This window comes from Dipodomys merriami, unplaced genomic scaffold, assembly GCF_024711535.1.
Source record: "Dipodomys merriami isolate MVZ:Mamm:240054 unplaced genomic scaffold, mDipMer1.0.p SCAF_137, whole genome shotgun sequence".
Taxonomy (NCBI): domain Eukaryota; kingdom Metazoa; phylum Chordata; class Mammalia; order Rodentia; family Heteromyidae; genus Dipodomys; species Dipodomys merriami.
In genome coordinates this window covers 1,146,806-1,165,200 of record NW_027202682.1, presented here as the reverse complement: position 1 = coordinate 1,165,200, position 18,395 = coordinate 1,146,806, and the positions used below count along the sequence as shown (strand labels likewise).

Genomic DNA, 18,395 nt, shown 5'->3' with positions numbered 1-18,395 from the left:
GTTTTTTGTCCTGTTTATCTATCTTTGAGAGAGTAAGGGGGGACACAGAAATGGAGGAAACAAAGGGTAAACGGGCTGGGAAGGTGGCTCAGTGGTAGAGTGCTTGCCTAGCACACATGAGGCCCTGGGTCAGTTCCTCAGTACCACATACACAGAAAAAGCCAGAAGTAGAGCTGTGGCTCAAGTGGCCTTAGCAAAAGAAGCTCAGGGACAGTGCCCAGGCCGTGAGTTCAAACCCCAGGACCAGCACAAAAAAATAAATGTACTCATTACCTGATTTATGTAACTTTTATGACAATAAAAATTGAAATAAAAAAAGATGGAGCCAAGAAGAGCAGAGTGTGAGGGCTGAAGTTCAAACCCATTGCTGGCATCACACACACACACACACACACCGCTGGGATAGGTGCCAAGGACCTGCCGAGCCCCGCACCTGCTGAGTCTGGAACCCTCAGTTCCAGATTCCTCAGCACCACATAAGCAGAAAATGCCAGAAATGGTGCTATGGCTCATGTAGTAGAGTGCTAGCCTTGAGCTGAAGAGCTGAGGGACAGCACCCAGGCCCAGAGTTCAGGTCCCACGACTGACCAAAAAAAGAAAAGAAAAGAAAAGAAATTTCCTAATGGCCTTCTTGCTCATCTGACACCAGTAGAGTGCTGTCTCTTTGCAGGCCCAAACATAATACACCTAACAAGAAATACGAGAACAGTCATTGTGAGATCGGAGTCAGGGATACTCAGGCAGGGAGATAAGAACACTTGCTCAACTCAGGACAAACAAAGCCATTAACTAGGGTTACTGATTTTGTCTACCATACAAGCAACAATTTCTTGTTCAAAAATCCATGAGATGGGCTGGGAAGGTGGCTTAGTGGTAGAGCGCTTGCCTAGCATGCAAGAAGCCCTGGGTTTGATTCCTCAGCACCACATGCACAGAAAAAGCTGGAGCTATGCCTCAAGTGGTAGAGGGCTAGCTTTGAGCACAGAGAGGCTCAAGGACAGAGCCCAGGTCCAGCAGAAAACAAACAAAAAACCATGGCTCATGCCTGATGTAATCATAGCTACTCAGGGTCAGTGTCTAGGCCCTGGGTTCAAGACACAGAACTACCACATACAACTCACACATACAAACTCAAACACACACACACACACACACACACACACTCATCCCTAAGCCCAGGGGCAGTGTGTCTGATCTCTGATCCTCCTTCAGAGAGGATCCCCTCCTCTTCCTCCAGCGGCTCACAGCGGCTCACAGGCACGGTCGCTGGACCCGTCTCCTTAGCGCCTTGCTCAGATGCCCTTCTGTCGGAACACGGCACCCTTGTGTTCCCCTGCCCCCCTCCCCAAGCCTGCCTCCTGCCCCTCATCCTGACAGACAGACTGGCTGGCCAGAATGACCTCTGAGGCAAGCATCGGGTTTCCAATCTCCCCCCATGTGTCTTGTCTTTTGGTTCTATTTTATAATCAATGTCCTCAACTTCATTTCTTTAGTCCATCTACTGGATTTTAAAGTATTTTTACTCATTTCTAACTTCTAGAGGCTTTGTGGGCCTGGGTGTCCTTGTTCTTGGACTGGGCATCTGCAGTAATGCCAGTAGTTGGATGCCTAGAGCTGTCCTGAGGGTCTTGTCTGCCCACTGCGGTCTTACCTCCCCGCTGGGGACCTGAAGCAGCCCCGGGAAGCTGCGGCGCTGTCCTGACAGGTGGGGGCTGCTATGCAGCAATGTGTCTGCATGCAGCAGTCTGTCTGAAGGCCTCTTCTTTGGGGCTGATGGTTATGCCTTGGACTCCTATCTGCTGACACCAGGACACCCTCATTTAGGATGGACCTCGCTTGGCCATTGTGAGCTCCTTGCTTCCACTTTCCACTGTGCCCAGTGGTGTCTGGCATCCATGGCTCCATTCTGCTAGAGAATACACCTCCTGTGTCCTCTGCTTGGCTCATGCAGCCTTCTGAGTACCTGCTCTGAGTACAGTCTGTCTTTCTACTGCCAAATTCAGAGAGCTCCCTGTGGCCTCACTCAGCCATGGCAAAAAAAAAAAAAAAAAAAAAAAAAAAAATCTGCTTCCTTCATCATCTATCTCTGACCTTATAGATTAATGTGCGTTTTCAAGTATCTTTATGTTAACAGGGGTCTCTTTAAGGAATGGCAATTCACTTAACCCAAGTATTTAAAAGTATTTTTAAAGTGTACAGCACCACAGGAGCAGCGTCTCCCACACAGCTAGCCAGGCACCATTCACCCACAGCTGTTTAGAACCTGTCAGGAAGCCGGGCTCTGGTGGCTCACGCCTGTCATCCTATCTAATCAGGAGGCTGAGATCTGGGGATCATGGTTCAAAGCCAGCCTGGGCAGGAAAGACTGTGAGACTCCTATCTCCAATAAACCACCAGAAAACTGGAAGTGGCGCTGTAGCTCAAGTGATAGAGCGCTTACCTTGAGCTGAAGAGCTGAGGGACAGCGCTCAGGCCGAGTTTAGGCCCCACGACTGACAAAAAGAAAAAGAACCTGTCAGGAGGTGTGTGGGCCAGTGACACCAGCTGGGCCACCATGGATACGATTTCCTGTACCACAAGAACTTTCCTGAATCTTGCAACTGTGGGAAGGCTGTCAGGTTTTAGGCCTCTCAGATGCTTTACACCATGACCGGCCAGGACCCAACCACGCACAGATGTCCAATCACAACACTGTTTCCCAGGAATGCCCTGCCACATAATCACAAGAGGCTGTATCTAGTGTGCTCAGGAGTCTGCCAAGAGTTACTCATCGTTCTGGAGGGGGAATAAAAATCCCACCACCCACGTAACACTGGCACCAGATACGCTTCACCTGTCACTTTCTCAGCCTCTAGAAGAGCTGAACTCCAACACTTACATAATAAAATGCGTTCATCACAAATCACAGCCCTTTCTTTCTCCTTTATGTTATAAACAAGTACTGCTGGTATGTAGGTAGAATATATACTGAGTTTCGTCTTTTTTCAAGACAGTAAAGGGAATGCTTCAAATCACTGTCTAAAGGGTGTGGTGGGCTGAGGGCCAAGTTTGCAGGTGACAGCCTGAAGCCGGTGTCCTAAGCCTCCCAAACCCTGTCCCTGCAAGGCTGGTAATCGTGTCCTGCCCTTTAGAAGTGGTCAAGGACAACAGCCAAGGCAAGGAGGGCAAGCACAGGGTGGCTCTGGGACTTCCAGGTGTGGAGGTTGCTCTAGGAGGCCAAACAAGCAAGAACACACAAATTACCTAACCTGCTAACTTAGCTGTTCTCCAAACAGATGAGTTCTTCATGATGGGGATTCAGAGAATGACAGTGAAGAAGAAATCAGGTCACTAAAGTATGGACTTGGGCTGGGAAGGTGGCTTAGTGGTAGAGTGCTTGCCTCGTATGCACGAGGCCCTGAGTTCAATTCCTCAGCACCACATACACAGAAAAAGTCGGAAGTGGCACTGTGGCTCAAGTGGTAGAACATAAGACTTGAGCTGAAGAGCTGAGGGACATCACCCAGGCCCAGAGTTCAAGCCCCACGACTGACAAAAAATAAATAAAATAAAATAAAGGGGCTGGGAAAGTGGCTCAGTGGTAGAGAACTTGCCTTGCATGCATGAGGTCCTGGGTTCCATTCCTCAGCACCACATAAGCAGAAAAAGCCAGAAGTGGCGCTGTGGCTTCAGGCCCCATGACCGACAACAAACAAATAATAAAAATTTAAAAAATAAAAATAAATAAAGTGTGGACTTTCTGGAATGTGATTGTTTACTAACAGTGATTTAGAGGATTTTCTATAATACAGCAGCTCTTGCTCATGAAGACCGTTTCTCCAGGAGCTGTAAGCGCAACTGCAGGAGGAAGGCCAGGTGCTGGGCAGCAGAGGGGACCAGCAGAATCTGTTTGGCACATGTGGTCAGTCTGCTGAGCACAGTCTGCAGGTAGCCGCTTTCCTGCAGAACACAGTGGGCTATGAACCTAGTGTTTTTTTTGTTTGTTTTTGTTGGGGGGGGGGGGTCTGGTCGTGGGGCCTGAACTCTGGGCCTGGGCGCTGTCCCTCAGCTCTTTAGCTCGAGGCTAGTGCTCTACCACTTGAACCACAGCGCCACTTCCGGCTTTTTTCTTTTTTCTTAATGTGGTGCTGAGGAATCGAACCCAGGGCCTCAGGCATGCAAGGCAAGGGCTCTACCACTGAGCCACCTTCCCAGCCCCTGAGCCACCTTTCCAGCCCCAGTATTTTTTTTTTTTAAGTCTGTGACTTTTAGTTACGTTGCAAAGAGGATGGATAGTTATATGTTAGTGTTGCCATTTTTTCCATAAAGATTTGAACCTCAAGCCAGATGTGGTGGCTTAGCACTGTAATCCTAGTTACGTGGGATGTATAGATCAGGACATCACAGTTTGAGGCCAGCCACTGCATTAAAGTTTGAGAGATTCCATCTGAATTCATCCCAGTGATAAAGGACAGCAATCCAGGCCAGCCACTTGTGAGCATACAGAAAATCCCTCTCAAATATAGCCAACACAGGCCGGGAATTGGTGGCTTATGTTTGTAATCCTAGCTACATAAGAGGCTGAGATCTGATGATTAAGGTTTGAAGGCAGGCCAGGCAGGAAAATCCGTGAGATTATTATTATTTTTCTTTTGGGTCCGGTCATGGGGCCTGAACTCTGGGCCTGGGTGCTATCCTTCCTTCAGCTCTTTAGCTCAAGGCTAGCACTCTACCACTTGAGCCACATTGCCACTTCCGGCTTTTTTCTTTTTGCTTTATGTGGTGCTGAGGAATTGAACCCAGGGCCTCAGACATGCAAGGCAAGCACTCTACCACTGAGCCACCTTCCCAATCCCTATTTTTTTTTATTTTTATGGGGTGTGTTTGTGTATGTATGTGTGTGTGTATGTGTGTGGTATGTGAGAAAGAGAGAGAGAGAGAGAGTATTGGGGCTTAAACTCAGGGTCTAGGCACTATGTAGCTTAGGTTTTTACTCAAGGCTAGTACTCTACCACTTCAGCCACAGCTCTATTTCTGGCTTTTGGTGGTTAATTGGAGCTAATAATCTCACGGATTGGGGCTGGGAAGGTGTCTCAGTGGTAGAACACTTGCCTTGCATGCATGAGGCCCTGGGTTCAATTCCTCAGCACCACATAAGCAAAAAGAAAAAAGCCAGAAAGTGGCACTATGGCTCAAGTGGGAGAGTGCTAGCCTTGAGCTGAAGAGCTGAGGGACAGCGCCCTGGCCCAGAGTTCAGGCCCCACGACAGACAAAAAAAAAAAAAAGCTTAGAGGAAGCACCCATGGCCTGAGTTCAAGTTCGAGAACTGGCAATACATACAAAAATGTGTAATAATGAACAAAAATAATAATTTACTAGATTAAAACAGAATGGTCTTAGGATGTAGTCTGGCGTTAAATACTTGCCAAGTATGTTCAAGGATCTGGTTTTAATCCCCAGCACTGAAAAACCAACAAAAAAAGAAATAGAAAATACTAGTATCTATCCTTCGCAGTATTTCAGAAAAGCTACTGCCACTGGAATGCCCAGTTAATGTCCAGGGAGAGGCATGTTGCCCTTCTCAAGTTCCTCTTGTAGTACAACTCTACTTTCCTGGACCCTAGAAGCCTCCTCACACAGGAGCCCCACCCTCACAGAGCAGCAAGTGAGGACTGGCGGTCTCCACACCCTCTAATCCCAGCTGCTGATCTCCAGATCCACTTCACAGAAGCACCGTCCACCTCAGACTCACCTCCATCAAAGCTGCAGCACCACGCACGACAGCTGCTGCTTTCCCATGTGGTGCTCCTTAGGCAAGGAAACCACTCCCGCTGAACGTCCAGAAATGGAGAAAGCAAGGAGGAATACCGTGGTGTGCCACCAACAGAAACAGGCAGCAGGTCACCAGCAGCTCAGATCAGAGAAGGCCCCTCTGGAGAAGGCCAGATAACCCTTCTTCAAAAGATACCAAGCCCAAGCCGGGCGCTGGTGGCTCACGCCTGTAATCCTAGCTACTCAGGAGGCTGAGATCTGAGGATCGCGGTTCAAAGCCAGCCCGGGCAGGAGAGACCGTGAGACTCCTATCTCCAATAAAACCACCAGAAAACCGGAAGTGGCGCTGTAGCTCAAGTGGTAGAGCGCTCACCTTGAGCTGAAGAGCTAAGGGACAACGCCCAGGCCCAGAGTTCAAGCCCCACGACCAACAACAACAAAAAAAAAGACACCAAGCCCAACCTTCACTGTTCAATCCTGAGGTAAGGCCCTAGAACATACCTCTGCCAAAGAAACTACTTGACTCAAAGCATGGGCATGGGGCCGGGAAGGTGGCTCAGGGGTAGAACGCTTGCCCTGCATGCATGAAGCCCTGGGTTCGATTCCTCAGCACCACATAACAGAAAAAGCCAGAAGTGGCGCTGTGGCTCAAGGGGTAGAGTGCTCTCCTTGAGTAAAAGAGCTCAGGACCACACCACAAACAAAAATCTACCAGAACAAAGCAGCAAAAAGAACCTTCTTGAGGAAGTCCCAGGAAAAGTATTCAAAGCACACCCCATGACAGGTAAGCCACAATGGTATTGCTGAGGTCCAGGGCAACAGGCGCAGGCCTACCTCCTGGACAGACGCTAAGGCTGATACTTCTGTTACCACAGACTGACAGGCAGTCAGGGTGTTTCAGTACAGAAAGGAGGCACTCGCTGGCACTACACGGAATGCTGGCTTGGAAGTGTGCCTTTGGGTCAACAAAGCCACAACTTCAGAAATGGGATGGGAAGTGGACACAAGGAGCTCCAGCAACCTAGTGGAAATCACCATCACGGACACCCTTTGAAGAGGCTGGACACGGTATGCAATCCCCACCATGTGGGGCCTGGGTAGGAAGATCATCGTCCAGGCCAGCCTGACCAACAAAAGAACCATGAGACCCTATCCGAAAAGCAACGAAGAGCAAAAGGCACTGGAGGTATGGTTCATGTAGTAGAGTTCATGCCTAGCAAGTGGAAGGCAAACTCTAATAACCAATACTACACACACACACACACACACACACACACACACACACACACACACACACACACACACACACACACACACACACACACACACACACACACACACACACACACACACAGCCTAGCACTGGGGCAGGACAAGGTGCTCAAGCTGAAAATATAACAAAGCTTGAGGAGTCATTTTTGACGTTGGTTTGGTTTTGATTTGGGAGGTAACACTATGGTTTGGCCCTTTAACCACCTGAGCCGTATCTCTAGCCCCACTTTCTTGCTGGTTATCATGATTATTTTTTGTCGGTCGTGGGTCTTGAACTCTGGGCCTGGGTGCTGTCCCTGTGCTCTTCAGCTCAAGGCGAGCGCTCTACCACTTGAGCAACAGCATCACTTCCGGTTTTCTGGTGGTTTTATTGGAGATAAGAGTCTCACAAACTTTCCTGCCCAGGCTGGCTTTGAACCATGATCCTCAGATCTCAGCCTCCTGAGTAGCTAGGATTATAGACATGAGCCACCGGCGCCCGGCTTGCTGGTTATTTTGGAGATGAGAATGTAGCAAACTGTTCTGCTTGATCTGGATTGAATCACTATCTTCTAGAATTCAGCCTTCTGAGTAGCAGGATTTCAGGAATGAGCCCCTGGCACCCAGCCTGTGTGTGCTTGAACTGAGGGCTTCATGTTCTTGCTTGGCTTTTTCTTTTTTTTTTTTTTTTTTTTTTTTTTTTTTTTTTTTTGTCGGTCGTGGGGCTTGAACTCTGGGCCTGGGCGCTGTCCCTCAGCTCTTCAGCTCAAGGCGAGCGCTCTACCACTTGAGCTACAGCGCCACTTCTGGTTTTCTGGTGTTTATTGGAGATAGGAGTCTCACGGTCTCTCCTGCCCGGGCTGGCTTTGAACCGCGATCCTCAGATCTCAGCCTCCTGAGTAGCTAGGATTACAGGCGTGAGCCACCAGCGCCCGGCTTGCTTGGCTTTTTCATTCAGCGCTGGTACTCTACCACCTGAACCCCATTTCCACTTCTGTTTGTACTAGTGCTGGGGGTTGAACTCAGTGACTGGGCACTGTCCCTGAGCTTCTTTTGCTCTAAGCTAGTGTATGACCACTTCAGCCACAGCTCCACTTCTGGCTTCTCTGGTGCTTAACTGGAGCTGAGTCTCATGGCCTCTCCTGCCCCGGCTGGCTTTGAACAGCAGCCCTCAGATCTCAGCTCCTGAGTAGGCAGGATGACAGGCCTCAGCCACCAGCGCCCTACATGGCACCTAGCTTTGTGGTGTTCTTGAGGGCCACACGTCAGGTTCCTCTGCTCTTGTTCCCTACTGCCTAAGACAGCATCACATTGCCAGAGCACCGTGGAAACCATCCCACTTTTGCCATTGCAGGGAAGGAAACAAGTACTCTCCAATTTCTTTTCCTGGGTCTTGACAGTGTTTCATTTTGTTGCAAACCTGACTGTAGATTCTTCTGGCAAAGGCCGGGTGTGCTCACATTTGTAATTCCAGCTACATGGGAGACTTGCAGTCCAGACTGGAGCTGGCCCTAGACAAAAATGTGAGACTCTATCCAAAAGAATTACTAAAGCAAGAAGGGCCGGGGGCTTGGCCACAGACATGATACACATCCTTTACACATCCTCCCTGCTGCCGGGAGGGTCTGTCCTCTCTGCTGCCAGGGCTCCCTGATCCTGCCACCATTCTGTGGTGGGCCTCACCCTGAAGGACAGTGCAGGGACACAGGCCAGCCCGATGACCACCCCTCAGAGCAAAGCTGGTGGTGCCAGGGTCAGTTAAAGCCCCCAAAGGACAGGTCAACCCATAAATGGATTTAATTCTCAAACACTTTGGCTCCAGGACCAAAGTGGCTCTGCTTCACTCTCATCCAAGACCACAGAGTCTGTTCCTTCTTGAACCCAGCAGCCCTTCTCTGCTCACAGACTCTCAAGGCAGCTGCCCCACGCTGCCTTGGACTTCTCGCCTCTGCTGTAGAACACCTGGCTCTTGGTGGGCTCTGCCACAGGCATCTGTCACGCCCACGGTCCTCTCCACCTCACCTCACCATGGCCCCCACCCCTCCCCCGCCTCCGCAGGACAATGTCCATAGATCAACGCTGTGTCTGATATGCGGATCTCACCAAAAGAGTCGTACATGATGGACCTGAGAACTGCTCTCCACAATCAAGCTGAGGACTGAGGTGCTTCCTTGACCCGTTGACGTTCAAAGTCCAAGTCTGTCTCGGGGTTACTCGGCCTACGCTGCCCCCACCGTGCGGGCCTTGGCTCAGGTGGCTCCTTTCCCCACGGGTGCTGGTCCTTAACACCTCTTTCGGTCTGGAAGTCCAGCCACAGCTTTCTCCCAAACAGGATGCTAGGCACTGAAGATTTTCCTTGATTTTGTTCTTTTGTTGTTGTTGGTTGGTTGGTTGCTTGGTCGTAAGGCTTGAACTCAAGGGTCTAGGTACTGTCCCTGAGCTCCTTTTTGTTCCAGGTTAGTACTCTACCACTTTGAGCCACAGTTCTAATTCCGGTTTTCTGGTGGTTTATTGAAGGTAGGAGTCTCACAGACTATTCTGCCCACGCTGGCTTTGAACCGAGATCCTTAGATCTCAGCCTCCTGAGTAGGCAGGATTACAGGCATGAGCCACCGGTGCCCCACTTTCCCTGTGTTCTACATGGCAGAGAGGACCATGCCCTGGCTGATTTGGCTCTGGGGCCTGACGTCCATCCTAGGCACTGCCCACAAGATGACCCAGGGGCAGCTCCACCTTTTTCTTTTTTTTTTTTTTTTTTTTTGGGGGGGGGGTCCGGTCGTGGGACCTGAACTCTGGGTCTGGGCGCTGTCCCTCAGCTCTTCAGCTCAAGGCTAGCACTCTACCACTTGAGCCACAGACCACTTCTGGCTTTTTTTCTTTTTGCTTATGTGGTGCTGAGGAATCGAACCCAGGGCCTCATGCATGCAACACAATCGCTCTACCACTGAGCCACCTTCCCAGCTCTCCACCCTTTTCTGTGCCTAAGGCACTAGCTGCAGGCTCCAGACCCAGCTTTTCAGGAACCAGCAATTTTGCACCTTCCCAGTTTAAATCTTCCAACAGAACAGGAGGCAAAAGGACGTGCCAAGGGCCAGCTCCTCTCCTTCGCGTCCTTCCCTCCCACTTCTTGGCTCCCTGATGTAGCTTCCTTCCTGAAACACTGTTAAATTTAGGTCATCACCCAAGCCACAAACAATCACTGCAATGGAAAAGATGATATTGTACATGCGCAAGACAACAATCCCAACCGGGGCTGCACACCCTGCAGAGCTGGCTGGTCTTACGGCATGCCTGCTACGTAAGCATTCGTTTTGTCATCTGGTAGAGCTTATGGCAATGCCAAAATTGACCAAGGGAACCACTTATAATTAAGTATCATACTTTCAGAACTGTTTACTGAAATTTTAGGAAAGGCCATGCTAGTCTAACCTTACAAAGCAGCACAACCGGGCTGGGAAGGTGGCTCAGTGGTAGAGCACTTGCACCTGCATGAGGCCCTGGGTTCGATTCCTCAGCACCACATAAGCAAAAAGAAAAAAAGCCGGAAGTGGTGCTGTGGCTCAAGTGGTAGAGCGCTAGCCTTGAGCTGAAGAACTGAGGGACAGCACCCAGGCCCAGAGTTCAGGCCCCACGACCGGACCCCCCCCCCAAAAAAAAGCAGCACAACCAGCATGTTGAACTCAACATGGGCACCTACCCTCACCACCTGTCACCTTCTTAGATGGGGCAGCTAATAGTAAGGTTACCAGGAGAAACCTCACTCCATACAGACAAACCTGTATGTGAATCTGCCAACTTGCTCCTATTATTTGTAGCTCTGGGCCCTACTCTGCTGGGAGCAGAGAAAGGGCAAAGTGCAGAGAAAGGGAGAAAAGCCAGCTTGGTCCCATGTTATAATGGAACCTGCTGAAAGAGGCAAACAGAAAGTTCTGTTTGCAATTAAGAATTCTTGCAGGGCTGGGAAGGTGGCTCAGTGGTAAAGTACTTGCATGAGTACATGCATGAGGCCCTTGGTTTGATTGCTCAGCTCCACATAAGCAGAAGTGGGGCTGAGGCTCAAGTAGTAGAGCACTAGTCTACAGCTGAAGAGCTGAGGGACAGCGCCCAGACCCAGAGTTCAGGTCCCACAACCGCCAAAAAAAAAAAAAGAATTCTTGCTCAAGAGGGTGCTCAGGAGGCTGAAATCTGAGAATCACTGTTCAAAGCTAGGAAAGGCAGGAAAGTCCATGAGACTCTAATTACCCAGCAAAATGTCTGAAGTAGAGGTGTGGTTCAAATAGTAGACCACCAGAAGCCGGGCGCTGGTGGCTCACGCCTGTAATCCTAGCTACCCAGGAGGCTGAGATCTGAGGATCGCGGTTCAAAGCCAGCCCGGGCAGGAGAGACCGTGAGACTCCTATCTCCAATAAACCACCAGAAAACCGGAAGTGGCGCTGTAGCTCAAGTGGTAGAGCGCTCGCCTTGAGCTGAAGAGCTGAGGGACAGTGCCCAGGCCCAGAGTTCAAGCCCCACGACCGACAAAAAAAAAAAACAAAACAAATAGTAGACCACCAGAAAAAGCCAGGCAAGAGTGTAAGGCCCTGAATACAAGCCCCAATACCAACAAATACACACAAAAGAATAAGAATGCTAGCTCAAGAGCAGGGCACTGGTGGCTCACGCCTTTAATCCTAGCTACTCAGGAATCTGAGATCTAAGGATCAAGGTTCAAAGTCAGCCAAGGCAAGAGAGTCCATGAGACTCTTATCTCCAATTAACTACCAGAAAACCAGAAGTAGTGCTGTGGCTCAAGTGGTAGAGTGCTCTCCTTGAGCTCAGAGACAGAGCCCAAGCCCAGAGTTCACACCCCACAACTGACCAAAAAAAAAACAAACAAACAAAAAACAAACAAACAAACAAAAAAACTTGCTCAAATCTGTAATCCTGACTGGGTAGAGTAACACAAATCTTTCATCCCCAGTGACACAAAGAAACACAAGTAGAAAGAATGCAGCTCAGGTCAGTCTATGAAAAATAACCAATGCAAGGCTAGGAAGGTGGTTCAGTGGTAGAATGCTTGCCTTGCATGCATGAGGCCCTAGGTTCGATTCCTCAGCACCACATAAAACAGAAAAAGCTAGATGTGGCGCTGTGGCTCCAGTGGTAGAGCGCTAGCCTTGAGCTGAAGACCTGAGGAACAGCACCCAGGCCCAGAGTTCAGGTGCTATGACCAACCAAGAAAAGAAAAGAAAGAACCAATGCAAAAAGGGGCTGGAGGTGTGGCCCAGTTGGTATAATACTTGCCTAGGAAGCAGCAGCCTCTGAGTTCAATTCCTACTATCCCAGAAAAACAACTCAAAACCCTACCTCCGTCAGTCCAGAACAATACTGCTTGTGACTAACCAGGGTGGCCTCTCCCAATCCCCTCATACAAGTCACCCTCTACTACAACAGGTTGACCAGTGGCCCTCCCAGCTAGAGGGGATCTAGTACCTCAGTGATCTCTAACGGCTCCCATGTTTATGAACTGCTGGCCACACCAGCCAATAATGGCTCATGGCCTATAATTATAGCTATACAGGAGGCTAAGATGTGAGGACTGAAGTTTGAAACAAGCCCAGGTTTAGAAAAGCCCAAGAGAGGGCTGGGATGTAGCTCAGTGGCAAAGCGCTTGCCTAGCAAGTGCAACGTCCTGGGTTCGATCCCCAGGACCAAAAAGAAAAAACAAAAAATATATATATAGTTAAAGAAAAGCCCAAGAGAAACCGGGCGCTGGTGGCTCACGCCTGTCATCCTAGCTACTCAGGAGGCTGAGATCTGAGGATCGCGGTTCAGCCCAGGTGGGAAAGTCTGTGAGACTCTCATCTCCAATTAACTACCAGAAAACCAGAAGTGGCGCTATGGCTCAAGTGGTAGAGCGCTCGCCTTGGGCTGAAGAGCTGAGGAACCGCGCCCAGGCCCAGAGTTCAAGCCTCATGACCGAGAAAAAAAAAAAAAGGAAACCCCAAGAGACTATTTCCAATAAATCAGAAAATTTCTGGACTGGAAGTATGGCTCATGTGGCAATGCTGGCTATTAGTGAAAAGGCTAAATGAGTGCAAGGCTATGAGTTCAAGCCCTGGTACCAGCACACACACACAAAGAACTGCTGGCCTTGCTAACTCCTGCCTACTCCAGGACTCACTTCTTTTTTTTTTTTTGGATCCGGTCCTGGGGCCTGAACTCTGGGCCTGGGCGCTGTCCCTCAGCTCTTCAGCTCAAGGCTAGCGCTCTACCACTTGAGCTACAGCGCCACTTCCAGCTTTTTTCTTTTTGCTTATGTGGTGCTGAGGAATCGAACCCAGGGCCTTGAGCATGCAAGGCAAGCGCTCTGCCACTGAGCCACCTTTTCAGCCCCTCCAGGGCTCACTTCTAGGACTCAATTCTTATGCCCTCTCCTCCAGGAAGCCATTTCTGACTTCCAAATTAGATCGGTCCTATAGACTTCTGACCTGCTACACCTCAGCCTACTATGCTGAATTCAAAAAGACACTTCCTTTGTTTTTTTTGTTTTTTTTTGTTTTTTATCAAAATCCGATATAAAAAGACTCTCAGGAAATTAAAACAGGCTCAGTGGGGCAGGTGGCACAAGCAGAAGTCAAGAGGGCCAAAAAAGAGTGTAAACAAGGATAAACAGAGGTAGATAATTTACATATATGAAAACAGAACAGTGAGGGGCTGGGAAGGTGGCCTAGTGGTAGAGTGCTTGCCTAGCACGCATGAAGCCCTGCATTTGATTCCTCAGTACCACATACACAGAAAAAGCCGGAAGTGGTGCTGTGGCTCAATTGGTAGAGTGCTAGCCCTGAGCTGAAGAGTTGAGGGACAGTGCCCAGGCCCAGAGTTCAAGCCCTATGACCGACAAAAAAAAACAAAAAACAAAAAAAATAGAACAATGAAATAAACCTGCTAAAATTGTTTTAAGGAGAAGAAGCAGTCCGGAGCCCGTGGCTCACACCTATATCCCAGCTACTAAGGATGGCGAGAGCTGAGGATTATGGTTCAGTCACCCTAGGCAGGAAAGTCTGAGACTTGGGGGTTTGTTTTGTTTTTTTGGTCAGTCATGGGGCTCAAACTTAGGGCCAGGGCGCTGTCCCTGAACTTTCTGATTCATTGAAGATAAAGAATCTAGGATTATAGGCATGAGCCACCAGTGCCCAACTCTGAGACTCTTCTCTCCAATGAACCACAAGAAAACTGGAAGTGATGCTGTGGCTCAAAGTGGTAGACCACTCACCTTGAGCAAAAGAGCTCAGGGACAGTGCCCAGACCCTAAGTTCAAGCCCCAGGAAGGAAAGAAGGAGGGAGGGAGGGAAGGAAGAAAGGAAGGAGAAAGGGGAGAGGGAGGAGGAGAGGGAGAAAAGAAGGAAGGGGAAGAAAGGAAGAACAGAAGGAAGGAAGGAAAGAGGAGCAGCAGAGCCAGGCACTGGTGGCTCACATCTGTAACCCTCAGGAGGATGAGATCAAGAGGATCCAAGTTCAAGGCCAGCCTAGATAAAACATTTGAGAGACTTCATCTCAACCAATTAAAAACAAACCAAAAAGCTGAAGCTGGGCACCAGTGGCCCACTCCTGTAATCCTACCTACTCAGGAGACTGAGATCAGAGAATCATAGCTTGAAGCCAGCCCAGGCAGGAAAATCTGTGAGACTTTTTTTTGGGGGTCCGGTCATGGGGCCTGAACTCTGGGCCTGGGCGCTGTCCCTCAGCTCTTCAGCTCAAGGCTAGCGCTCTACCACTTGAGCCACAGCGCCACCTCCATCTTTTTTTTTTTTTTTTGCTTATGTTGTGCTGAGCAATCGAACCCAGGGCGTCAGGCATACAAGGCAAGCGCTCTACCACTGAGCCACCTTCCCAGCCCAAGACTTTTATCTTCAATAAACACTTTTTAAAAAAGGGCTGGGAAGGTGGCTCAGTGGTAGAGCGCTTGCCTTGAGCTGAAGAGCTGAGGGACAGCGCCCAGGCCCAGAGTTCAGGCCCCACGACCGGACCCCAAAGAAAAACACTTAAAAAAAAAAAGTGGAGAGTGCTAGCCTGCTGCTCAGGGACAGCACTCAGGCCCTGAGTTCAAGCTCCAGGACCAGCACATATACATACAAATATACATTTGCGTGCACACACACACACACACACACACACACACACACACACACACACGCACACACACACACAAAGCTGGGCACAGTAATGTAAGCTACACAGAAAGTATATATAGAAGATGGTCCAGGCTGACCCAGGCCAAAAGCAAACAGGGCTACATGACTCAACAGGCAAAGAGCCTGCCTGCCAAGTGTTAGACCCTAAGTTCAAACCCTAGTAACTTAAAAAAAAAATTACATTTAGTTGTTTCCTGTGTGTAAACTCACAAAATGAATGAGACATACATGGAACATACATGTTCTGTTACAGGGAAATATAATGCAGAGGAATGTATCACATTTCTCCTGAATCTGCCATCTGGGAGAGGAACGAATTTGAGTCAGATGAGAAGAAACGCAGGAAGCTAGTGGGTGGATGGTACACACTCTGGCTGGCTTTTGAGTCACTAATATGGCACCCTAGCTCTGATTTCACCAAGGGTTCACAGTAGCCTCACACTCTTGGGGGGCAACATCATATGGTCTCACAGACATCTCCGTAACTATTACACTCATGGCCAAGCTCCACCTCTGTTCTGTTTTGTCCACAAACATGTACCTCCCTTCAAAATCCCTGGGCTCAAAGGACAGAGATGTCACTCAGCAGTTTCTATAACACTGATTCCCAAAGGAACACAGAAAGAAATGAAGCAATATGCATGGACTCAACTCATTAAGGATGTGAATCTTACAGGTGATGGGCATAGAAACTATGACAGACTTTTGTCAAGGCTCTAACTTTCAAGAAGCTCTGTGGAGGTAAGAATCACTCGATGCCAGGCACTGGTGGCTCAATGTCTGTAATTCTAGCTACTCAGGAGGCTGAGATCTGAGGATCGCGGTTCAAAGCCAGCCCAGGCAGGAACATCCGTGAGACGCTTATCTCCAATAAACCACTAGAAAACCAGAAGTGGTGCTGTGGCTCAAGCAGTAGAGCGCTCACCTTAAGCTGAAGAGCGCAGGGACAGTGCCCAGGCCCAGAGTTCAAGCCCCACGACCCACAAAAAAAAAAAAGTCCAGAAGTGGTGCTGTAGCTCAAATGGTAGAGTGCTAGCCTTGAGCTGAATTGCTCAGGGACAGTGCCTAGGCCCAGAGTTCAAGCCCCAAGACTGCCAAAAAAAAAAAAAAAAAAAAAAAATCCTTCGGTGCCCACAGTATAAAGGGAAACAACGCTGTGTGCTGTAGTAGAGATGGTCCCTGGGCTCCAGAACAAACACTCAGCACTCTGCTGTGGGGCTGACACGGATTTACTACCCTACGGCCACAACACAGAGCCAGATCCACCAGCAGTGCTTATGAGTAGAAACCCTTCCCAGGACACTTGTGTCCCCTTCTGCCAGCTTTTTTTTTTTTTTTTTTTTGCCAATTGTGGGACTTGAACTCAGGGTCTGGGCGCTGTCCCGAGTTTCTTTTGCTCAAGGCTAGCACTCTACCACTTGAACCACAGCACCACTTCCGACTTTTTCTGTGTATGTGGTACTGAGGAATCGAACCCAGGGCTTCATGCATGTGACTCTGCCAGCTCTAGAATGAGGAATCCATGATGGATTTGCTCTAGCGTAGCCCTCTGGATACCCAGGTGGGAGTTTCACACAAAGTGTCCCGTCTCAGAAAGAGTAGATCGTATCCCTGAAAGTACTGCTGCTGTATAAGCCAATTCCCTGGAGGAAGGTTTCCAAGCCTACAGAGATCTGAAGCCTTGGTGCACATCAGGATCTCCAGACAGGAGAGGTTCCCACAGATGTTGGGCCTTTGGTCACAAGCATCACATTGCCAGTGCTTCAGATTCCTGTGCTAATACAATAACATAAAGGCAGTTTGGATGACTCACATGTTTGTGAAATTGTGGACAGTGAAGTTACTCACACACCTAGACAAGCTAGACAAGGCTTTAAGGCAGATAAATAACCCAGCTATGATCAGGAAAGTCTGGGCCATTCGAGCAATGGGGCCCTCACTACGTGGGGACCTCCCTGTATGTGGTGAGCCCTACGGGTTGTGGCTGAGCACAAAACACTGGAAACACACGTGCTGAGGGATTCATTAACGAGAAAGAGAAATATTCAACTGATCTTTATAAGAGAACAAGCCGAGCGCCGATGGTCCATGCCTGCAATCCTGTCTACTCAGGATTGGGACCTGAGGATCAAGCAAGAACGTCCAGGAGGCTCTTACCTCCTACTGGCCACTCAAAAGCCACCAGAAGTGGAGCTGTGGCTCAAGTGGTAAAGCACCAGCCTTGACTGAAAAAAGCCGGAAGAGCATCCAGGCCCTGAGTTCGAGCCCCAGCACGGTCACCAGAGAAAAAGGAGAGGAGAGAGGGGCGAAGGGAGAGAGGGGAGCGTGTCAAGGGGAAGGGCGGCACTCACGGTGCTGGACTTGAGGATCCAGCCCCGTTCCCGGCGTTCTCAGACCTACGCCCGGGCCCCGTGGAGAGCGCTCCGCCCGCCGGGCCCGCCGGCCCCGGCACACCTGCGCTCGGCGGGGCCGCGGGACACGCTCCCGCCAGGAAGGGCGTGAGCGGCCGCGGGGCCGGCCGTGCGTGCGCGGGCCGGGCGGGCAGCCGGGCCCGGCCCTCCCACCCACCCGCGAGCGCCCCGGAGCCCGGCCCGGCGCCGCCGGCCCGCCCGGCCCGGCTGCCCGCCCCGGGCCCGGTCAGCAGGCGCTTGACAGGTCCGTCCCGAAGCCGGAGCGGGGGGGGCCGGGCCCGGCCGGGGAGGCCCCGGGACCCGAGCCCCGCGCCGCTCCCCGCGCGACAGCCCCCGCCCGCCGTCCCGGGCGGCCGTGCACCCGGAAGTCGAGAAGAAAAACAACGTCGCGACGGGGCGTTTTCTCCCGGGGCCGGGCGGCCGCCGCGAGCCGGGCCGCGGGGCCCCCGCGCCGTCGCCGCCGCCGGCGCAGGCCGGGCCCGGAGGCCGCCCGGGCCGGGGCCGCCGCGCGCCGCGCCCCGCGCCGCCCGGCCTACCGTTGCTGTAGGCGTACGGGGACTCGGCCGCGCCGTCCTGCAGGCTCTCCAGGATCTCGCCCTTGCCCACGTCGCTGTCGCCCACCAGCAGGAACTTGAGCAGGTAGTCGTAGCTCTTCACCGGGCTGCCCTGGGTGCCCATCCTCCCGCCCGCCGCCCTGCGGCCCGCGGACCGAGGCCGGAGCGCAGCGCCAGGGGCCCGACACCGGGCCGCGTCCACGGGCGCCGTCCTCGGGCCGCCGCCCCCACCGCGCCCGCGCGGCCGCCCCGTC

General features: G+C 50.9%; 1 protein-coding gene across 1 annotated transcript in view; it reads right to left on the bottom strand.

The window, feature by feature from the left end:
* Nucleotides 1-18,395, bottom strand: part of LOC138825397 (ras-related protein Rab-40C) — a 27,974-nt gene extending 9,579 nt beyond the window's left edge. The window contains exon 1 of the mRNA XM_070019889.1: nt 18,124-18,395. Within this exon, the coding sequence (XP_069875990.1) occupies nt 18,124-18,265 (142 nt within the window). The 5' untranslated portion in view covers nt 18,266-18,395. The remainder of the gene's footprint in view (nt 1-18,123) is intronic.